This window comes from Sabethes cyaneus, chromosome 1 (genome assembly GCF_943734655.1).
Source record: "Sabethes cyaneus chromosome 1, idSabCyanKW18_F2, whole genome shotgun sequence".
Taxonomy (NCBI): domain Eukaryota; kingdom Metazoa; phylum Arthropoda; class Insecta; order Diptera; family Culicidae; genus Sabethes; species Sabethes cyaneus.
Genome location: NC_071353.1, coordinates 149,486,543 through 149,507,181, shown reverse-complemented (window position 1 = coordinate 149,507,181; position 20,639 = coordinate 149,486,543). Strand labels below are relative to the sequence as shown.

Genomic DNA, 20,639 nt, shown 5'->3' with positions numbered 1-20,639 from the left:
TGCAGGCGTTCACATTTTATGTAAGATATCGTGCTTAGAATGATAACGGAAAAACGTTTTACTTTCGAGTGTGTGCTTTCTGAAACGCTCCGAAGGCAATGAGAATGTCATGCTACTCTCAAGCACCATTCAAGTGGTTCTTTGTGTAATCTTACTGGTTCGGCCAATCACGGAGTGCAATTGCGGGCAGTTTATTGATTTCAAAGCGGCGTGCGAATCAGTCAAACGAAATTAACTATGGCATATAATGTTTAAACATTCGAGTAAAGCTGAAACTATTGAGAATCAGAGCAGAGGCTCGAAACCCCAAAAGGGGAAATCTTGACGGTTTCGTTCGTGAAACACACATTGGAATAGCAAAGACCGAAGCTGACCCCTACTCAACTTCAAGAACCAGAAAAATTCGGACTAGTTGAGTTCGGACTCCGAAAATTGATAGCTCTGAAAGAGTCTCAAAATTCCAAAAATCCTCACAGACGCGGGAAGCTTCCAAACCCGTTCTGATAAATTAGAGGCTAACGCTGTTCGCTTTGCGACGTCCACAGGCTTTGGAAAACAAGCGGTTGATCCAAGCTGCTCCGCGTTGCCGGCTCACGATATTTCAGGAAGATGTAAAAACCTCACGGAATCCCACCAGTAAAGTGAATCTAGGTATTTGCCAAGGACTAGACTCGTGGGCCGGCCTTCAAATGCTGAGTTGACAACCTGGAAGGAGCGTCAAACACAGCTCTAGTCCTCAAAAGCTCCCGCCTCACGCCTCCACGAGTCATATGATACCAAATGCGTCGAAGCCTGGGCAATGTTGTCAATCTGACAATAGCGAAGTGAGGAGGTGCGACGCGAATACTGGCGCGGTAACCATAGCATGGTGGTAGAGGAAATGCTTCGTCAAACACGAGCGTCTGTTCACCAAGGGGGTGCGACTCAAACAGCGTCTGTTCTCCATGTTAGGGACGGCTGGTTATTATACTCGTCCTCGTGCCAGCAGGGACTCTAAACAGTGCTGTGCACGATGGTCCTCCGGCGAGACAGAAGGTTAGGGGCGGGCCCAACAAGCCGCCCTGGAAAACAAAAAGTTAACAACAACGAAGAAGAAAATAGGGATCGGAACAATCGGCGTCGACCTACGCGACGAAATAAGACTACGATTGGAAACTCGGGACATGGAATTGCAAATCGTTCGGCTTTCCGGGTTGCGATCTATGACGAACTACATCCCCGAAACTTCGAAGTCGTAGCACTGCAGGAACTTTGCTGGACAGGACAAAAGGTATGGAAAAGCGGGCATCGAGCGGCTTCTTTCTACTATAGCTGTGGCACCACCAACGAACTGGGAACCGGCTTTATAGTACTGGGAAAGATGCGCCAGCGCGTGATTGGTTGGCAACCGATCAACGCAAAGATGTGCAAGTTGAGGATTAAGGGCCGTTTCTTTAATTACAGTATCATCAATGTGCACTGCCCTCAGGAAGGGAGACCAAATGTCCGCGACGGGACGTGAAAATCGTCATCGGTGACATGAACACTCATTTAGGATGGGAAGCTATATATAGACCGGTAATCGTAAATTTTGCACCTTCCCGCGGTATGCTAGTCCGAAGTACCTTCTTCCCCCGCAAAAATATCTACAAGGCCACCTGGAGATCACCAGACCAACGAATAGAAAACCAAATTGACCATATTCCAATCGACGATAAATTCTTCTTTGATGTTATAAACGTTAGCACCTACTGCAGTGCGAATATAGATTCGGACCATTTCCTAGTTACAGTCTACATGCGCTCAAAACTCTCGACGCGTCGAAGTCGTACGCCGCAACCAACACCGCGCAGCTACGAGACACCGGAGTTGCCCAGGAATACGCGCGGCACTCTTGAAGATGGCTGGAATGGCATTAAGACCGCCATCGGTAGTACTGCTCTAGCGGCACTAGGTACAATGAATCCGAAGCGAAAAAACGATTGGTTTGACGGCGAATGCAGCACATGCGAGAATGCTGCAACACCGTACGAGGGCGAATGTGGAGCGATATAAACAAGCACGGAACAGGCAAAACTCGGTCTTCCGGAGGAAAAAGCGCCAACAGGAAGATCGGGATCGCGAGGCGATGGAAGAACTGTACCGTGCTAACGATAAACGGAGGTTCTACGAGAAGTTAAACCGCTCGCGCAAAGGCCATGTGCCGCAGGCCGATATGTGTCGAGACTCAGACGGTAATCTTCTCACGAACGAACGTGAGGTGATCGAGAGGTGGAAGCAGTATTATGACGAGCACCTTAACAGCGATGTAGCTGAACATGGAGGTGACGATATGGCAATAGATCTTGGAGCACGTGCAGAAGACGACAGAATACCAGCCCCTGATCTCCAGGAAGTAGCAGAAGAGATCGGTCGGCTGAAGGACAATAAATCAGTTGGGGCTGATCAGCTACCCGACGAGCTGCTGAAATACGGTGGTGACGCACTGGCTAGAGCGCTGCACTGGGTCATTGTCAAGATTTGAGAGGACTCCCTACTACCGGAGGAGTGGACGGAAGGCATCGTGTGTCCGATTTACAAAAAGGGCGACAAGCTGGATTGTTGTAATTACCCCGCAATCACACTGTTGAACGCCGCCTTCGTTGAATGCCAGCGGGATTCATGGGTGCCCGTGCCACCACGGATCAGATTTTCGCGCTTCACCAAGTGTTGCAGAAATGTCGCGAATACGACGTACCCACGCATCATTTATTCATCGACTTCAAATCAGCGTATGACACGATCGATCGAGATCTGCTATGGCAGATTATGCCCTACTACGGATTTCCGGATAAACTAACGCGATTGGTCAAGGCGACGATGGATCGAGTAATGTATGTTGCTCGAGTATCAGGGGCAGTCTCGAGTCCCTTTGAATGTCGAAGAGGGTTACGGCAAGGAGATGGGCTTTCATGTTTGCTGTTTAACATCGCTTTGGAGGGTGTGATAAGACACGAGTGGCACGAATATTCACGAAGTCCGTCCAGCTTCTTGGTTTCGCTGACGACGTTGACATCATTACACGTACCTTTGAGAGGATGGCGGAAACGTACATCGGACTGAAAGCTGAAGCCAAACGGATTGGACTTGTCATTAATGTATCGAAAACAAAATACTTGAAAGGAAGAGGTTCTAGAGAAGTGAATGCTGAGGCGAACGAAACAGGAATTGCATCAGCTGCTTAGGGAACCACCCATCGCTCACACCGCGAAAATCGGTCGCCTGCGATAGACTGGCCACGTCGTGAAGATGTTGGACGACAGCCCGGTTAAAAAAGTTCTCAATAACGATCCGACTGGAACGAGACGGCGGGGCGCGCAGCGAGCAAGATGGATCGATCAAGTGGAAGGTGACCTGCGGACTCTACGTAGACTGCGTGGCTGGCGAATTGCGGCCATGGACCGAGCCGAATGGAGACGACTTCGTACAGCAGAGGAAACCACGGCCTGGAGCTGATTAAGTAAGTAAGAAGCAATAAACCGTTACTCACGAGAAAAGAAAGAAAAACGATAAAGAAATGAGAAAGCGTCATTTTCTTGCTGGACACGAAAAGAGGGAAAACGGGCTAGAATACGAGGTAAACGGAAGAAAAACACAAAAATCAAAACAGAGGTAAATCAGGACTAAGGAAAAGGGTGAAAAAATGAGACAGCAAAAGAAGTGTGAAGTGAAAAGGAATAGAGAAAACAGAGAAATGAGAGCGAAAAAAAAAGGGAACACGAGACAAGAGAGGGAATATGGAACAGAAAATTTAGATTTATTTACAATCGTTGGGAGTATCTTTACTAATAAAGGTTAAGTGAACTCCGGACCCTCGAGGATGAACTGATGGCATTTAGACCAGAAGCCAAGCTGTAATTGACCAAGGGTATAGCGCCTTATTTCGCTCTGAAAATAGATTAGTCTACCAAAAATATTAGTTCAAATAATATAACACTTGAAAATAAAATCGTGTGGATCAATGGCTGCCTGAAACTACAGTTATAAGGTTAGGAACTGAAAACCACATGACCCCGCACATCCTTGCTTGTCTACCCAGGTAGCGGCTTGGGATGGCTAGAGCTAAGTTGGGCGCTTTTTCCTAGTTGGCTTCCCGATTTCATACCCTAACGTCCTCTCGTTTTATGTCTAAAATTTGAATTAACGTTATCTTTTTTACGTAAAACCTGAGAGAGATTCGCGGATAGGAAAAAATCGTACGTCAAATGCAGCCAGTTCGAACTGTCAAATGCAGCCAATTGTTATTATTGGTCAGAAATGGAAAAGTGTTGGTAACTCATACAAGTTTTCGTCTGGTAGTTCTTTAGGAAAACACAAATAAGAAATTAAATTTGTCTTATTTTATTCGTTGTGAATTTGCTAAAAAAAACGTTTGAAAATATTTTACGCTAAGCATACTTTCGAATTTCTCACAAAAGTACTCATAACGTGTCATTTTACATGCAATAAACTATGCGCTTCCGATTTATCGTATGTTGCATACAGTATTTTTGCTAAAGCTGATGTCCCATAGACCAACTAGCACCAAAAAATGTCACTGCAAGACACGCACTTTTCACGTCCAATGTAGAGTTCACGCACGCGCTTGAACAGTCAGCCCGAAAATGAACACAAACATAATAAGAAGAATAAGAACTGTCAAAGGATTAGAAAAAGAAAACCGTCTTCGCGACTCTCTCTCAGCGTAAAACGAGACTTGAATCAAAAAACTTAACAAAATGGAACGATGGTGAAATGAAAAAAGAAAATGAAGGAAATTGGTACCGAAAAAATCGAAACGGGACAGAAAATGACAAAAAACGAGACAGGAATAGAAGAAAAATGGGCCTGAAAACAAGAAAAGTCGGAAGAAATAGGACAAAAACGGAACTGAGGAGAATCAGTAACAAACAGACAGAAAAAAGAAAAACCGATAGAGAAAACGTGGTAATGAAAATAGATCAAATGGGAAAAGAAGGAAAAACGATAAAGAAACCGAACGAAACGAGAAAGAAAATGAAGACTAGACAAAAAAGGAGAGAAAACAAGACATGAAAAGAGGGTAAAATGAAAGACAAACAACGAAACACGAAACGGAGAAAAATCAGGACAAAAGAAAACAGTGAAATAATGAGACAGGTAATTAAGTGAAAAAAAAAGTTTTAGCCTGAAAAAAAAAACAAGTAATCGGAGGATGGCGAACCAATTATTACTCATCACAAAAGAGGAGTGTCGGATGCAATCAGAATGGAACTGGCCTAGACGTTAGAGTTGAAATTCGACTTAAAAATCGGAATCTGACTTGATATTGGTCACTAAATTAGACTTGAATTTGAACTCATTTCAACTAGAAGTTTCACTAAACAACAAATGAACGACAGAAAAAGAGAGAAAACAAGACAAGAGAAGAAATACGGAACAAAACAGCGGAAAAAGAAGAGAAACCAAAAGGGAAAAGAAGAATGAGAGAGAGAGAGAGAGAGAGAGAGAGAGAGAGAGAGAGAGGAAACGAGGTAATCGGTAAAAAAGGGGTCAATAAATGACGCGTATAACAGGACCAAGAGCGTATAAAAGCAACAAGATGGGTCAAAAATGGAGGAAAGAAGACAACAAAAACTGACTGAAAAAAGGTTAAATGTAGAAAAAAACACGCAAAACCAGAAATATAAAAGCAAAACCATAAAGGAAAAGGAGAAGAGGGAGCTTACAATAGAATCAACGTGACAGAAAAGAAGGACAAACGAACCGAATGACAGAAGATAAAAGGAGTTTGGCGAAAATTCGGAATACTGGAAAATAACAAAACGAGTGAAAAACAAAACTGAAAATGATAAAAATGGGACAGGAAACGAAGAAATGAGAAACAACGAAACAGGAAACACGAGATAGAAAAAAAACGAGCGAATCAGAGGGAAAACGGGCGGAAAATGAGAGCAAAAACCAATAAAACTGTGCAGAAAAAAAAACACTAAATGCCAATCTTGATTTAAGGTAAAATTTCGTGCCTAATTTCATGTTCGTGTCCGGTTTCAAGTGAAGCTTCTAGTTCAAATGAGTCCAAATTCAAGTTTAATTGAATGATCAACGTCATATCCGATTTCGATTTCGATTCGAATTTCAACACTACTTTAACCGACCCAATTGCACCCGACACTCCTCTTTTATGATAAGTAATAATTGGTTCGGGATCCTCCGATTACGCGTTTTTTCCATGTTAAAACATTCTTCTAAAAAATCGGGTTCCACACCTTTTTTATGCCTGGGAACGTTGGTGTAGGTGGGGTTTTTGAAAATAACAGATTTCGCTGCACAGTCATCTTGCATGCTTGCGGCGTGCCCGATCCATTGTAGCTCCCCGACTTTCGCCAGGTGTACTACAGAGGGAATCTCCAAGTAGAGCCAGTAGCTCGTGGTTTATACGTCGAAGATTGTTTCTTGTTTCAATGCCCGCTCGCCAGATCACACGTTCAATAGTGATGTTGTACTCCTGGATCTTTAGCAGCACGAACCAGCATATAGCCCACCTGATACGAATATTCTTGCTATTGAGACAATGTAACAAAATCTAAGAGAGCACCCTATTATAGGCGGCGTTCATTAGCGTAATACTGCAGTAATCGAGCCTATTGCCTTTTTTGTAGATGGGCCACCACACCATACCTTCCATCCACTTCTCCGGTAATTTCTCCTCCTCCCAAATTTTTGTAATTATCCAAAGAAGTGCCATTACTAGTGGTTCTTTGCCATTTTTGTAGAGTTCTGCCAGGAATCGGTCCTTTCCGGGGGCTTCATTATTCTTTAGTTGACCAATTTCTCGTCGAATTTTTTTGAGATCGGGTATTGGCACACTGTTATCGTTTGTAAGCCCTCCTAAGTTAACTTCCATACCGCTTGCTTCTATTATATCGCCATTGAGATGTCCATCGAAGGACTGTTTCCACCTGTTCATCATCTCGCGCAAACAAGGTTTCCCCCGTGCCTACGCATATCAGACTTCGGTGCGTGTCCTTTACGCGACTAGACTCATTAGCATTCTGGCGTTTCTTCCTCCTCAGAATCATGGTCAACTCATTTCATGCTCACCGATACTTGGCCGAATTCGCTCTCGGAGCAATACTCAGATAATTTTTCCAAGTTCTTTTTTAAACGCTCGATCGAGAAAAACTATCGTCAAAAATACAGCCGATTTGGTTCAATGTTCGTTGGTCAGGTAAAGCTTGCTTCAGATAGTATTGGAACAAGAACAATTGCGTGTATTTCAGTTATTTATTATTAAATTCAAGATCTTTTCTTACACAAATGTAGCATTTTCTTCATACTTTTAAGAAAAAATACTGGTAAAATTATTCGTCACGGTTTCGAAGGAGTTCTCAAACTTTCCTTGTAATATGACTCGAGACGACCAGGTCCCGCATTAAATCAGATCCGACTCTGTCGTGAGCAACCCCCTTAGGGAACGCACAGTTCATCAGTGAAAACTGTGACTCGCGAAGCGAGACGAAACGAATGACATGCAAAGCTTCATTTTCACACCCGCGACTGTACACCATCGCGGCAGCGAGGTGTCGTAAAATCCTGTTACAACAAAAATCGTTGAAATTGAAATTAACAATCGAAGCATGGCCACAGATCGCAGTCAGGAAGCGGATAGGCATTGTTTGACCTGCTGGCGAAAACCTCTGAACTTCTACCGGGTACTGTTAAGTGGCGCAGAAAACCAAACGCAACCCGATGTCTGTGCTGTTTTGTGTCAACATTTTTGGTTTCAGGTAAAAAGTGATAATTTTGTTTATAAAGAATTTAACTTACTAGGTAAGAATATTTTAGGAGGAAAATTTATACGACGATATAATCTGTAAAGTGTGCTGGGAAAAAGTTAGTGAATTTCACCAGTTCTACCTGGAGGTTGAGAAGCACCATCAGGAGACTCCAAAACCGATCAAACAAGAGATTGAAAAAACTGAAGCTCCAAGCCAGGATGCTTTTACTGCTGAGCAGGATAATGATGACACATTACTGCCAGTAGATATCGTTAAAACGGAGTTTCCCCAAGAAGGACCTGTCAGTGAATGGAATGTGCAATCCGAGGTTGAAACATCCGAATCGGATGCGAACCACTCGGAATACGAACCAGAACCTGATGTACCGGAACCGCGCAAAAAGCGAAAATACACTCGCCGATCCCCCAATACAAAAGCCAAGGAGAAGGCAAAAAAAGAACCATATCCGTATGTACCGAAGACGCCAGAAGAACGAGAATCAGAAGATCGCTTCATTCGACAGCACACGCGCTACGTGTGCGAAGATTGTAATGTGGAATTTGAACAATTCCATGTCTTTCAACGGCATAGTTTACAGACCCATGGAAAGGAAGGATTCATCACCTGCTGCGGTATTCGACATCGGAAGCGATCGGTGCTACTGCAACACGTTCAGCATGCTTTGAACCCAGAGGCGTTCAAGTGTGAACTGTGTGGCAAAACGTACAAAAACCGTTTCGGATACAATCGACACAAAAAGGAGAGCCACGCGACGGAAGAGGAACGGACCTTCAAATGCCATCGCTGTCCGAAGTCGTTCGTCAAGCAAGGTGCCCTAAAGCGGCACCTTGACGATCACGAAACGCTCGATAACGGAACGGCCAAGTGCGAAACGTGCGGCAAATGCTTCAGTAACGTTAACATCCTGAAGAACCACGTCAAGTACCGTCACGTGAAACAAATGGAGTACATCTGTGATGTTTGTTCGAAGGGTTTCTATATGCGATCGGCTTTCGTTACCCACCGTAAGACGCACGAAGTTCCGGCCGAAGAACTACGCAAGCAATGTCCGGTTTGCTCGAAATGGTGCAAAAACCACGACTACTGGCGGGTTCACGTGCGTCGGCACAAAAACGAAGGCAAAATCAGCTGTGATTTGTGCGGTCACGTATCGCCGAACCTGATGGCACTGAAGGGACACAAGGCTCGCATGCATTCCGGGCCGCGTATTTTCCCCTGTTCATTGTGCGGCAAAGAGTACGCCCGGGCGATAACGCTCAAAGAGCACGTAGCCGCGGCACACACCGGCGATGTACTGTACACGTGCCCCCATTGTGAGAAAACATTCAACTCGAGCGCCAACATGCACTCGCATCGAAAGAAGATGCACCCGAAGGAGTGGCTTGAGCAGCGGCTGGCCAAGTACGGCAGTCAAACCGGGACGGCAACGAGCAGTGGGCAAGGGAATGTGACGCTAGGAATCGGTGACAATAGCCAATTGGAAGCACAAAAGTGAAATGAACGATGAGTGTAACGTAGGACTGGTTATTATTAAATATTGACTAAAACAGTAATCTAATACTGTTTAGAAAGTTGAAAAGGTTACGATAGGCTGTCTCGAATAAATGTGTTTTAACTCGAAACTTTAAAACTTATTCACACCGGGCAGAGCTGCTAAAGTGGTTAACTAAGCCAAAAATATTTTCTATCGCTTCGAGGGAGTCTAAAAGTTGATCATTTTCGTTACGTATCACACTTCTGGAACATGTTGCTGAAAGATGTAATCCTGCTACGTAAAGTTTGTGATTTCGAACTTATAAAAGTGTTTTTCCCTATAGAAAGTGCTGACTTTCCCCAATTGATTGATTGTGTAGGTCCAGAAGATTCTTCACATTCACGTTAATCCGGTTACCTTTTGAATTCTTTTTTTACTCCGAGTTAAGATTGCTCTGGAACCTTAATTCCCTCCACCATTGACTTTACAAGAATTAAAAAAACCCGTGTGAGTTCACCTCAACGGTTACAGATTGCATATACCTAAACCAGTATGCGCAAAACCTTTGATGCCATTAGCATTAATAGTATCTTGGAGGTGGTCGAAGAATGGCGTTCGAGGCTCACTGTACAACTGGTTGATACCGTATTTAAACAATTTATTAAAACACGCGGCAACAAATGTTGCTCATTTAAGTTTTATTCAGTCACACTGAAGTATACCACAAGTTCCCTGAAATTACCAAAAATCTCAAATTACCTGAAAATCTCAAGCAGGTATTCTAATTAACGCAGACGACATAAAAACATTCTTTCCTATCAAGTCTAGTTAAGATTGCCTGAAATTACAGCTCAACCTAGGGCCTGCTGGAAGATGCTGTGAAAACCGTGGATTAAAAGCAAATACAGTCAAGCGCTCAGTAATGACATTTATCGGAAAAGTTCGTCCCGTGATCTTCGACTATGGTTACCGGAACATTGTAGTTCCACGTGCCGAATATGTTCCATGGCCTTGATGTAACATCCGAGCGCTCGCTCTCCTTCAACGGAGATTAATAACGTAAACAAAGAGAGCTTGAAGCTGTTCCAGCTCGAAAAGGCGTTCGACCGACTCAACCACGTAAACATCTAGGACGCACTTGGCCAAAGAGGACTTCCAGATAAGCTAGTCCATCAATATCGACGTCATTCGCAAAACCAAGAGCAGTACAGCTACCGTAGAGCTGTAAACGAGCATTGTAGTGATGGACAGAATGCAGGATCGCTTTATGGATTGAAAGGCGGTCAACCAGAGAATGTGTTTCTTCAAGTACACGTATGGCAACGTACAATGGAGCTGTTCACCACGAGAAAAGATTGTCTTCAGGGATATGAACGCCTAGGTCGACAGGGAAACGACGTACAGACCGGTAATCAGGCCCAATAGTCTGCACACCGACAGGAACAGCCAGCGACGCACGTGCTCTCACACCAGAAATGATTCCCCAGCTCAGAGCCGGCGTTTGGGCCGGCAAACTCGTGCGGTCGCACGGAGCCTCGCGCTTCAGAGAGGCCTCGCGACTAGAGAAAAATGTTCTAAATTCTAGTGGACAATCCCTGGCTGTATGCAACATAAGTGGCTGTTTAGAAAAATTTGCATGATTTCCATTGCATCCTTCTCCATTTTAATTAAATACAAAGCGCAGAATGTTAAGAATAAATCGATGAAATTATTTCTCGCTGTTCTAGAAAGTGTCGTTAGACTCTATACTCTGCTTGCCCGCCGAATTTTTACGGAGCCTTCGTTCAAATGATGGGCACTTAGCTCTTTTGAACCAATAAAATCTCCAGATCCGAATGGTATTCTACCCATTTTCTACAGAAAATAAACAGCGTTATAATTTCCGAGCTCATTACCATTTTTTGTGCCGGTTTGACTTTGGGACATATTCCGAATCATCGGAAAGTACGCAAATACCTAAAGGCATAACTAAGGCAGATAAGAAAGAGAAAATTATGCATAAGTCTTTCAGAGCAATAAGTCAACATCAACATGTTATCTTCGATATTGATGGTGACACTATAATGAGCTAGATTCAAGCAACGCTTTCGAGCATTGGGAGAGACGTCGGTCAATATTTTAGCGATGAAAAGAAGTTCACATGGAGTTTTCTGTCCCCTGCTTTGGTCACTGGTAGCCGACGCATTCCTTCACAAGATATCGCAGGATATCAAAGGAAAGTTTGACACACTGAAACTAGGAGCCGGGCACTTCAGGGGACTTCTAACTGGACACAGCTCCGCTCTTTATCATTTAAACAATATTGGATGATACCGACACCTGCCGCTTTTGTAACTCTGAACTTGAAAGTTCAGCGCATCTGCTCTGCAATAGCGGGGTTCTTGCTTTAGCTAGGCATAACTCCTTCGAAAGTTTCCTTCTCACTCCATACCGAGTATAGAACCCAACTCCTAAAAAGTCATTGATTTTACTACTGTGTTACCTGACTCACTGCGCATAGCGTTGTATTCGCGGTATCGTGTTGGTTCGAAAGGTTTCGAAAAATATCGCCCTTGTATCGAAAATATCGTTGATTTTGATCACTAAAAATAACGTACTTAAACGTTATATTGCAAGTGCTAGTAGTACGCAATAATTGTATTGTGAAACTGAATTGTTATTTATGCAACTTTTTACAAGTTAAATGCAATAACAAAAGCACAACTTATAAAAAATCGGTTGTTATCGATATTAGCTGCATATGCGTTATAAACGAATAAAACGCATGGTGACGTTTTATTTCAATAACACGCACATTCGCAGCGAGTCAAGTAAAACAGTAGTGATGGTAAGGGTACGTCAAAGACTATCTGTTGTAAACAACATACGATACCGGCGCATGCCACGGCATAATCTAGCCGTAATCTAATCATAACCAAGTCATCTTTCATCGATTATCGCCAATAGCCAATACATTTGTGGGAAGTTACCAGGCCGGCTTCATGGAGGGTCGGTCTACAACGGACCAAATCTTCACTCTGCGGCAGATCCTCCAGAAGTGCCGCGAATTCCGAGTCCCCACGCACCACCTGTTCATCGATTTCAAAGCCACATATGATAGCGTAAACCGACAAGAGCTATAGAAAATTTTGGACGAAAACGGCTTCCCGGGTAAGCTTACTAGACTTATCATGGCTACTATGGATGGGATCCAGTGCTGTGTGGGACTCGGGTGGATTGTCCGACCCATTCCAATCTCGCAGGGGACTTCGACAAGGAGATGGCCTTTCTTGCCTGCTGTGGTACCTAGGTGCGTGCCTGAAGTGTAACCGTGCCTGAGTGCGGGACTGGGGAGAAGTGTCATTGTTGAATATTATTATTATTGTCTAGGAGAGTACAAATAAAGACCACGTTGTGAACGACTCTGGATATAATTATTAGTTGAGATACGAGTTATTAAATGTACATTCCACATTGGCGACGAGGAAAATATTTATCCGGGAAAAGGTAAGATATATCTGGTAGGAAACTCTTCCGTAATAAGAAAAACGATCATGTTTCCGAAAATGACAGAATAAGGTTATGTTTATTTTGTTTTATAGGACTGCTATACTAGTTTCGAACTAGTGGCTGCAATAAGCAGCGATTGAATATTAGGCTACCAAAGGGTAGTGGCTGTAGCAAACAGCGAAAAACAGAACAATTAGGCTACTTACAAGTGGCGGCTGTGTGAACAGCGATTGCTTGAACTGTCAGGCTACCGAAGAGTAGCGGCTGTTTTCAACAGCGTCCACGTATTAGCAGTAGAAAAACTGCCAGTGAGTAGTGATCACAGTAGATAAGTCTATTCGATAGATAAGTATCAAACATGGAAAAGTGGGATATTCCACCATTCAATTTTAAGACTTTTCCCCGAAATACAATTCGGAATGAATGGATTAAATACAAACGAAACTTTGATTTCATCATTGCTGCGACCGGAGAAAAAGATAGTTTAAGAAAAAGGAATATACTGCTTGCAAAAGCTGGCCCTGATCTCCAGGAAGTATTTACATCCATTCCAGGAGCAGACGTAGCGGAGGATACTGAAAAAAGAATCGATCCGTACGTAGTGGCAATAGACAAACTTGATTCTTATTTTGCTCCTAAGCAACACGATACGTTTGAACGAAATTTGTTCTGGACATTGAAACCGAATTCGGACGAGACCCTCGGTAAGTTTATGTTACGTTGCCAAGAACAGGCAAGTAAATGCGACTTCGGAAAAACCGCTCAAGAAAGCCGTTCGATCAGTGTCATCGACAAAATAATTTTGTTTGCCCCAAACGATTTAAAGGAACAATTGTTACAAAAAGACTCTTTGCAAATCGATGCGGTCACGAATCTTGTAACCTCTTACGAATCTGTTAAACAGCAGGCCCAACTGATGGACGCATCGGTTGCTAGCTATTCCGGAAGTTATGCACCAAATCAGGTAACAGATCCTACAGTTAATAAAATTCGACACTCGATTTCGGCAGAATGCTCACGTTGTGGAAGGAAAGGCCACATCGGAACTGATGTGTTTTGTCCAGCCAAAAACAAGGAGTGTAATAAATGCAAAAGGCTCGGGCACTTTGCAAACCAATGTCGTACAGTCAGACCACTGAAGAGGAGATTCGAAGATATTAAAACTGAACGCAATAAACACTTCAAATCGAAGCGTGTACGTGAGATACAAAACCAGAGTGCACAGCCAGTTGACTCAAAAGAGCAAAACTTCATTTTCAACATCGGCGATGGTGACGAGCTGTTCCAGGTGAAACTAGGAGGTGTGCTGATTCAAATGTTAGTGGACTCGGGATGTAAGAAAAATTTGATAGACGAAAAAACTTGGAGCTACCTAAAAGCAAACGGCGTTCAAATATGGGACCAACGGAAGCAGTGCGACGAAATTTTCTTGCCATATGGGAAAGAAGCAAAGCCTTTGACGGTGCTTGGTATGTTTCAAGCAACCGCAGAAGTTCAAGATGTTGGTCAACTTATTGAAAAGGTAAATTGTACATACTAATAATCAGGGTAGTGGAAACTGAGTGTGAATTTTTCAGGTTGCCACATTTTATGTTATACAGGGTGGCCAACAATGCTTGTTGGGTAGAACAACCGCCACTGATTTAGGTATCCTTTTTGTGGGTTTGCCCAGTACATACGGTGTTAATTTCGTGAACAGAAACGAAAAAAGACCTTTCCCTAAAATTAAAGGGGTGAAGGTTCGTATTCCCATTGATGAAACTATCCCACCTGTGTGTCAGCACCCTCGACGTCCTCCTATTGCGTTGATGAAGAAAATTGAGGACAAGTTGCATTGTTTATTGCTCAACGACATAATCGAACCGGTTGAGGGTGGTTGCTTATGGGTGTCACCGTTGGTTACTGTCGTAAAAGACAATGGAGATTTACGACTGTGTGTGGATATGCGCCGTGCTAATGCAGCTATCATAAGAGAAAGACATTTAATGCCCACTATAGAAGACTTTCTTCCCCGGTTTACATCGGCTAAATTTTTCAGCAGACTCGACATAAAGGAAGCTTTCCATCAAGTAGAGCTTGATGAAGAGAGTCGATACATAACGACATTCATCACACACATTGGACTTTTTCGGTACAAGAGACTAATGTATGGTATCGTCATAGCTCCGGAAATTTTCCAGCGAATACTCGAGCAGATACTAAGTAGATGTAGTAAAAACACGGTCAATTTTATTGATGACATTTTGGTTTTCGGCGCAACGGAGTTGGAACATGACGAAGCCCTCAAAGCAACATTATTCACCTTAAAGAAATTTGGAGTATTGCTCAATCAAGATAAGTGTATGTTTAAGGTACAGAAAATAGAATTCTTGGGCCATGTTATTTCTTCACAAGGAATCGAACCATCAACTAGCAAGGTTGATGCGCTTCAGAATTTCCGTGCACCCTCTAATCCAGAAGAAGTACGGAGCTTCTTAGGGCTTGTCACATACATCGGGCGTTTTCTACCCAATCTTGGCACAGTTTCGGCACCACTTCGTGCACTAACATGTTCTGGCACAAAATTTACGTGGGATAAAGACCAGCAAGAATCCTTCTCAAAATTGAAACAGATGATCGCAAACGTGAAGCTTTTGAAGTTCTTTGACAATTCGTTACGTACACGTGTTATTGCAGACGCCTCTCCAGTTGCTCTAGGCGCTGTTCTCGTACAGTTTGCTGACCACACCGATAACGATCCTCGACCAATTGCTTACGCTAGTAAGAGTCTCACACAAACAGAACGTCGGTACTGCCAAACCGAAAAAGAAGCTCTTGCTTTGGTTTGGTCAGTTGAACGGTTTTCTCCATATCTTCTAGGGCGAAAATTCGAACTAGAAACTGATCACAAACCTCTTGAGGCGATTTTTAAGCCAACTTCGAAACCATGTGCACGAATAGAAAGGTGGGTGCTCCGCCTTCAATCTTTTTCTTTTGTGGTAAAGTATCGTAAGGGAATTAACAACATCGCCGACCTAGAGTGACTATATACAGAGTGGCGACAAGTCATCCCAAATGTATGCAATGCGGTTTTTCCAAGGTTTTTCTTTCTCTTTCCTGCATACGCGTTGGATAGATCGTCTGCTCGATTGGAATGACACTGACAGATAATTATCATTCCAATTTTGACATTGTCGCCACTCTGTATATAGTCACTCTACGCCGACCCTTTGTCGCGATTGGTTCTGAATAGCACCGTAGAAGATTTTGACGCCGAAAATAAGTTTATGGTATTGGCAGTAATGGAATCTGCGGCGGTTGATGTCCAGGAACTGGAAGAATCAGTGCAATCTGATCGTGTCTTGCAGTTAGTAAAACAATCGCTGAGCACAGGAAATTGGAATGAACCAGAACTGAAGCTATTTGCTCCATTCAGTAGAGAACTAGGATTGATTGGTGACACAGTCGTTCGTAGCAACAAGCTTGTCGTTCCAACCGCTCTTCAACCCAGAATGTTGCAACTAGCCCACGAGGGTCATCCTGGGGAATCAGTAATGAAGCGTCGCTTGAGAGATAGGGTATGGTGGCCTGGAATGGACCGTGATGTCTCTAAGTATGTCTCTGCTTGTGAAGGATGTCGTCTGGTGGGTTTACCGAGTAAACCGGAGCCGATATCACGACGGCCGTTACCCAACAAACCATGGGTAGACATAGCTATCGATTTTCTTGGACCAATGCCAGATGGAGCCTACCTTTTCGTTGTAATTGATTACTACAGCCGGTACAAGGAGATAGAAGTGATGCATAAGATTACAGCAAAGGAAACAGTGGTCAGGCTTGACAATATTTTCACTCGACTGGGTTACCCAAGAACCATCACGCTTGACAATGCCAAGCAATTTGTAGGAGTAGAACTAGAGGAGTATAGTAAAGTCCACGGAATCCACTTAAACCATTCGATACCATACTGGCCACAAGAAAATGGGCTCGTTGAACGCCAAAATAGGTCAATATTAAAAAGGTTACAAATAAGCGCTTCGATGGGTCGAAATTGGAAGCGGGATCTCCATGATTACCTGCTCATGTATTATACTACTCCACATTCCACCACTGGTCGTACACCAACTGAGCTCATATATGGTCGTACAATTCGCTCAAAGATACCCGCAATAGAAGACATCGAGACCGTCCCTCTTCAAACAGATTTCGCAGACAGAGATCTAGAATTGAAAGCAAAAGGGAAGGAAAACGAAGACTTACGACGCAAGGCAAGAAGATCATCCATTGATACTGGAGATGTTGTGTTGATGCGCAACCTGCTACCGGGAAACAAACTTCAAACAACTTTCAACCCAAAGAAGTTTCTTGTGGTATCACGCTCTGGCCCACGAATAACCATTGAGGATGAACATAATGGGAAACGTTTCGATCGCAATATCGCTCACCTGAAAAAGATAACTGATGAAAACCAACAGCAGTCGCAGAATGCCGAGACATCAACAGAATTTTCGGACAGCTCTAGACGCGTAGAAAGCAACGAAGTCAGCTATGACACAGAAGAAGAGGATTTTCATGGGTTTGAGCAAGGCGAGTTGACTGGGTCAGCCGCAGCCGTTCGTAAGCCACGATTCAGGAAAGTTCCAGTGAAATTTGCTGATTATGAACTATAAAACCGCAGTATGGAAAAAGGGGAGATGTGGTACCTAGGTGCGTGCCTGAAGTGTAACCGTGCCTGAGTGCGGGACTGGGGAGAAGTGTCATTGTTGAATATTATTATTATTGTCTAGGAGAGTACAAATAAAGACCACGTTGTGAACGACTCTGGATATAATTATTAGTTGAGATACGAGTTATTAAATGTACATTCCACACCTGCTATTCAACATTGCGCTTAAAGGTGTTATAACACGAGCGGCGATTGAAATGCGGGGCACGATTTTCAATAAATCCAGTCAATTTATTTGCTTTGCTGGCGACGTGGATGCTGTCGGCAGAACATTTGAGGCGGTGGAAGATCAGTACACCAGACTAAAACGCGAAGCAGAGAAGATTGGGTTGAAGATAAATACGTCTAAAACGAAGTATATGCTGGCGGGCGGGATCGAGTGCGACGGGGCTCGCTTGGGCAGTACCGTGGTAATCGACGGGGATGAGTTCGAGGTAGTCGACGAGTTCGTATACCTTGGCTCACTGGCAACAGAGGACAACAATACCAGCCGTGAGATTAAAAGACGTATCAGTGGAAGTCGGGCCTGCTACGGACTCCACAAACACTTGCGGTCGAACAATCTGAGCCCCCGTAGAAAGTGCACACTGTACAAAACGCTAATTAGACCGGTTGTCCTCTACGGGCATGAAACGTGAACACTGCTAGAAGAGGACCTACGAGCACTCGGAGTTTTCGAACGGCGGGTGCTAAGAACCATCTTCGACGGAGTGCTAGAGAACGGTGTATGGAGGCGAAGAATGAACCACGAGCTCGCGCGTCTCTACGGCGAACCGAGTATTCAGAAAGTAGTTAAAGCTGAACGGATACGTTGGGCAGGACATGTTGCTAGAATGCCGGAAAATTATCCTGCAAAAATGGGATTCGCATCGCATCCGCTGGGAACAAAACGAAGAGGGGCACAGCGAACGAGGTGGCAAGACCAGGTGGAGTGAGGTGTGGCGTGCAGTATGCAAGAAAGTGTGGAGCTCCCGTAGCAAACGCTTCGCATTTGAATAATGATTTATTTACAATCGTTGGGAGTTACTTATTCAGCCGAGAGCCGGGGTGGCTCTTGCCGTATCAAGAATTGTCCTCCATTGTACTCGGTCCACACACACGCAAGTCGGCTTCAACCTGGTCGAACCATCTAGCACGTTGAGCCCCTCTATTCCTGGCGCCGGTGGGGTTCTTGAAGAGAACGGCTTTCACTACAGTCGTCCGGCATGCTTGTGACGTGGTCGGCCCGCTGTAGTCTCCCAGCTTTTGCGAGGTGTACGATGGGAATCTCTCCAGGCTGTGCCTGTAGCTCGTGATTCATACGTCTCCACCACTCCGCTTTCCGTTTGTACTCCACCAAAAATAGTCCGCAACACCATTCTTTCAAAAACGGCTAGTGCACGTATGTCTTCGTAAGCAATGTTACTGTCTCAAGTCCGTAAAGGACTACCGGTCTGATTAGCGTTTTGTACATCGTCAGCTTTGTGCGGCGGCGTATGCTCTTTGATCGAAACGTCTTGCGAAGGGAAAAGTAGGCTCGATTTCCAGCTTGAATGCGTCGTTGGATCTTCTTACTCGTATTATTGTCGGCGGTAACCAGAGATCCCAAATATACGAACTCATCAACCACTTCCAATTCATCGGCGTCAATAGTCACTGTCCGTGGGAGGTAAACGTTACTTTCTCGGGAACCTCTTCCTACCATATATTTGGTTTTCGACGCATTAATTTGTAGCCCTATCCTCCTAGCCTCCGTTTTTAGTCTGGCGTAGATTGCCTCCGCCGTCCCACGGTTTCTAGTAATGATGTCGAAGTCGTCTGCAAAGGCTAGGAGTTGGCTACTCTTGCTGAAGATCGTCCCTCTCGTTTCGATGCCCAGCTCGCCGGATCACACCTTCAATAGCGATATTGAATAACGTACAGGACAGTCCATCCCTGCGCGATTCGAAAGGACTTGAGTGTATCCGAAACGCGCACGTAGCACATCACTCGCTCCAGGGTAGCTTTGATCAGCCGCGTCAGTTTGTCTCGTGCATTATCTGACGTAGCTGTTCGCGTTCAACGGTATCGTATGCTGCTCTGAAATCCACGAAAATATGATGCGTGGGCGCGTTGTACTCTCGGCATTTCTGGAGGATTTGTCGGAGAGTAAAAATTTGATCCGTGGTAGCACAGGTCCCCATAAAGCCCGCCTGATACTGCCTTACCAATTCTCTCGCTATTGGGGATAGTCGACGCAACAAAATCTGGGAGAGCACCTTGTAGGCGGCGCGGCGTTGACCAGCGTAATGCCGCGGTAGTTACAGCAGTCTAACCGGTCGCCCTCTTTGTAGATGGGGCAGACTACTCCTTCCATCCACTTCTCCGGTAGTTTCTCTTCTTCCCAAATCCTTGAAATCAGCCAGTGAAGTGCCGTTGCCAGCGGTTCTTGGCAATTTTTGTAGAGTTCTGCCGCAAGTCGGTCCTTTCCAGCGGCTCTATTATTCTTCAGCAGACCGCCGGATCTCTTCGAGATCGGGAGCCGGTACGCTGTTATCGTTTGTAGGTACTCCGTCTCCGAGGTTAACTTCCATTGCGTCTCCTGCTGCTATATCGCCGTCGAGGTGCTCATCGAAGAACTGCTTCCACCTGTCGACCACCTCGCGCTGGTTTGTGATTAGATCCCCTCCCTTGTCCCTACACATGTCAGGTTTTGGTGTGTGGGCCTTGCGAGTTTGGTTCACCTTCTCGTAAAACTTGCGTGTGTCATTAACCCGGTGGGGGGTTCTGTAGCCGCAAGGTTACCGAGTCTGCTTTGACAAGCGAATGGTCGTGGGTTCAAATCTTAGTAGAATCAGGCCATTCGATGTCAAAGTGACTTTAGCATGGGTTTATTCTCAGGCCCCTCATCACCCTTCCTTCATGCTGAGTTCTACATTATCCCGAAGACGCTTCTTAGGGACACCGCCTACTTAGCTTCGAGGTACGATGCTGGTCTAACAAGCCAGTCGTCGCATGTTCGAATCTCGGCTAGACGGTGCTTGCTTGATAGAGTCAGTAGAATCGTTACACTGGCCCCGTAATTTTCCTGTACTCTAAACAGCCGGCTGCAAAATCTGTCAATAGATCAATAATATTGTGTTCAAAGTGATAAGCCCATACAAAAAAACCGGAATAGTTATTCTAGCTCCTCACGATCTCTGTCCTCCTTATGGCGCTTTTTCCTCCTCAGGAT

The 20,639-nt window shown here is 44.5% G+C and overlaps 1 protein-coding gene across 1 annotated transcript; it reads left to right on the top strand.

Moving 5' to 3' along the window:
- Window positions 1-7,616: 7,616 nt before the first annotated feature.
- Window positions 7,617-9,355, top strand: LOC128746432 (transcription factor grauzone-like). Its single transcript, XM_053843481.1, has 2 exons — window positions 7,617-7,766; window positions 7,825-9,355. Exons 1-2 carry the CDS (start codon window positions 7,617-7,619, stop codon window positions 9,271-9,273), a joined length of 1,599 nt encoding a protein of 532 aa, XP_053699456.1. The 3' UTR covers window positions 9,274-9,355.
- The last annotated feature ends 11,284 nt before the right edge of the window (window positions 9,356-20,639 follow it).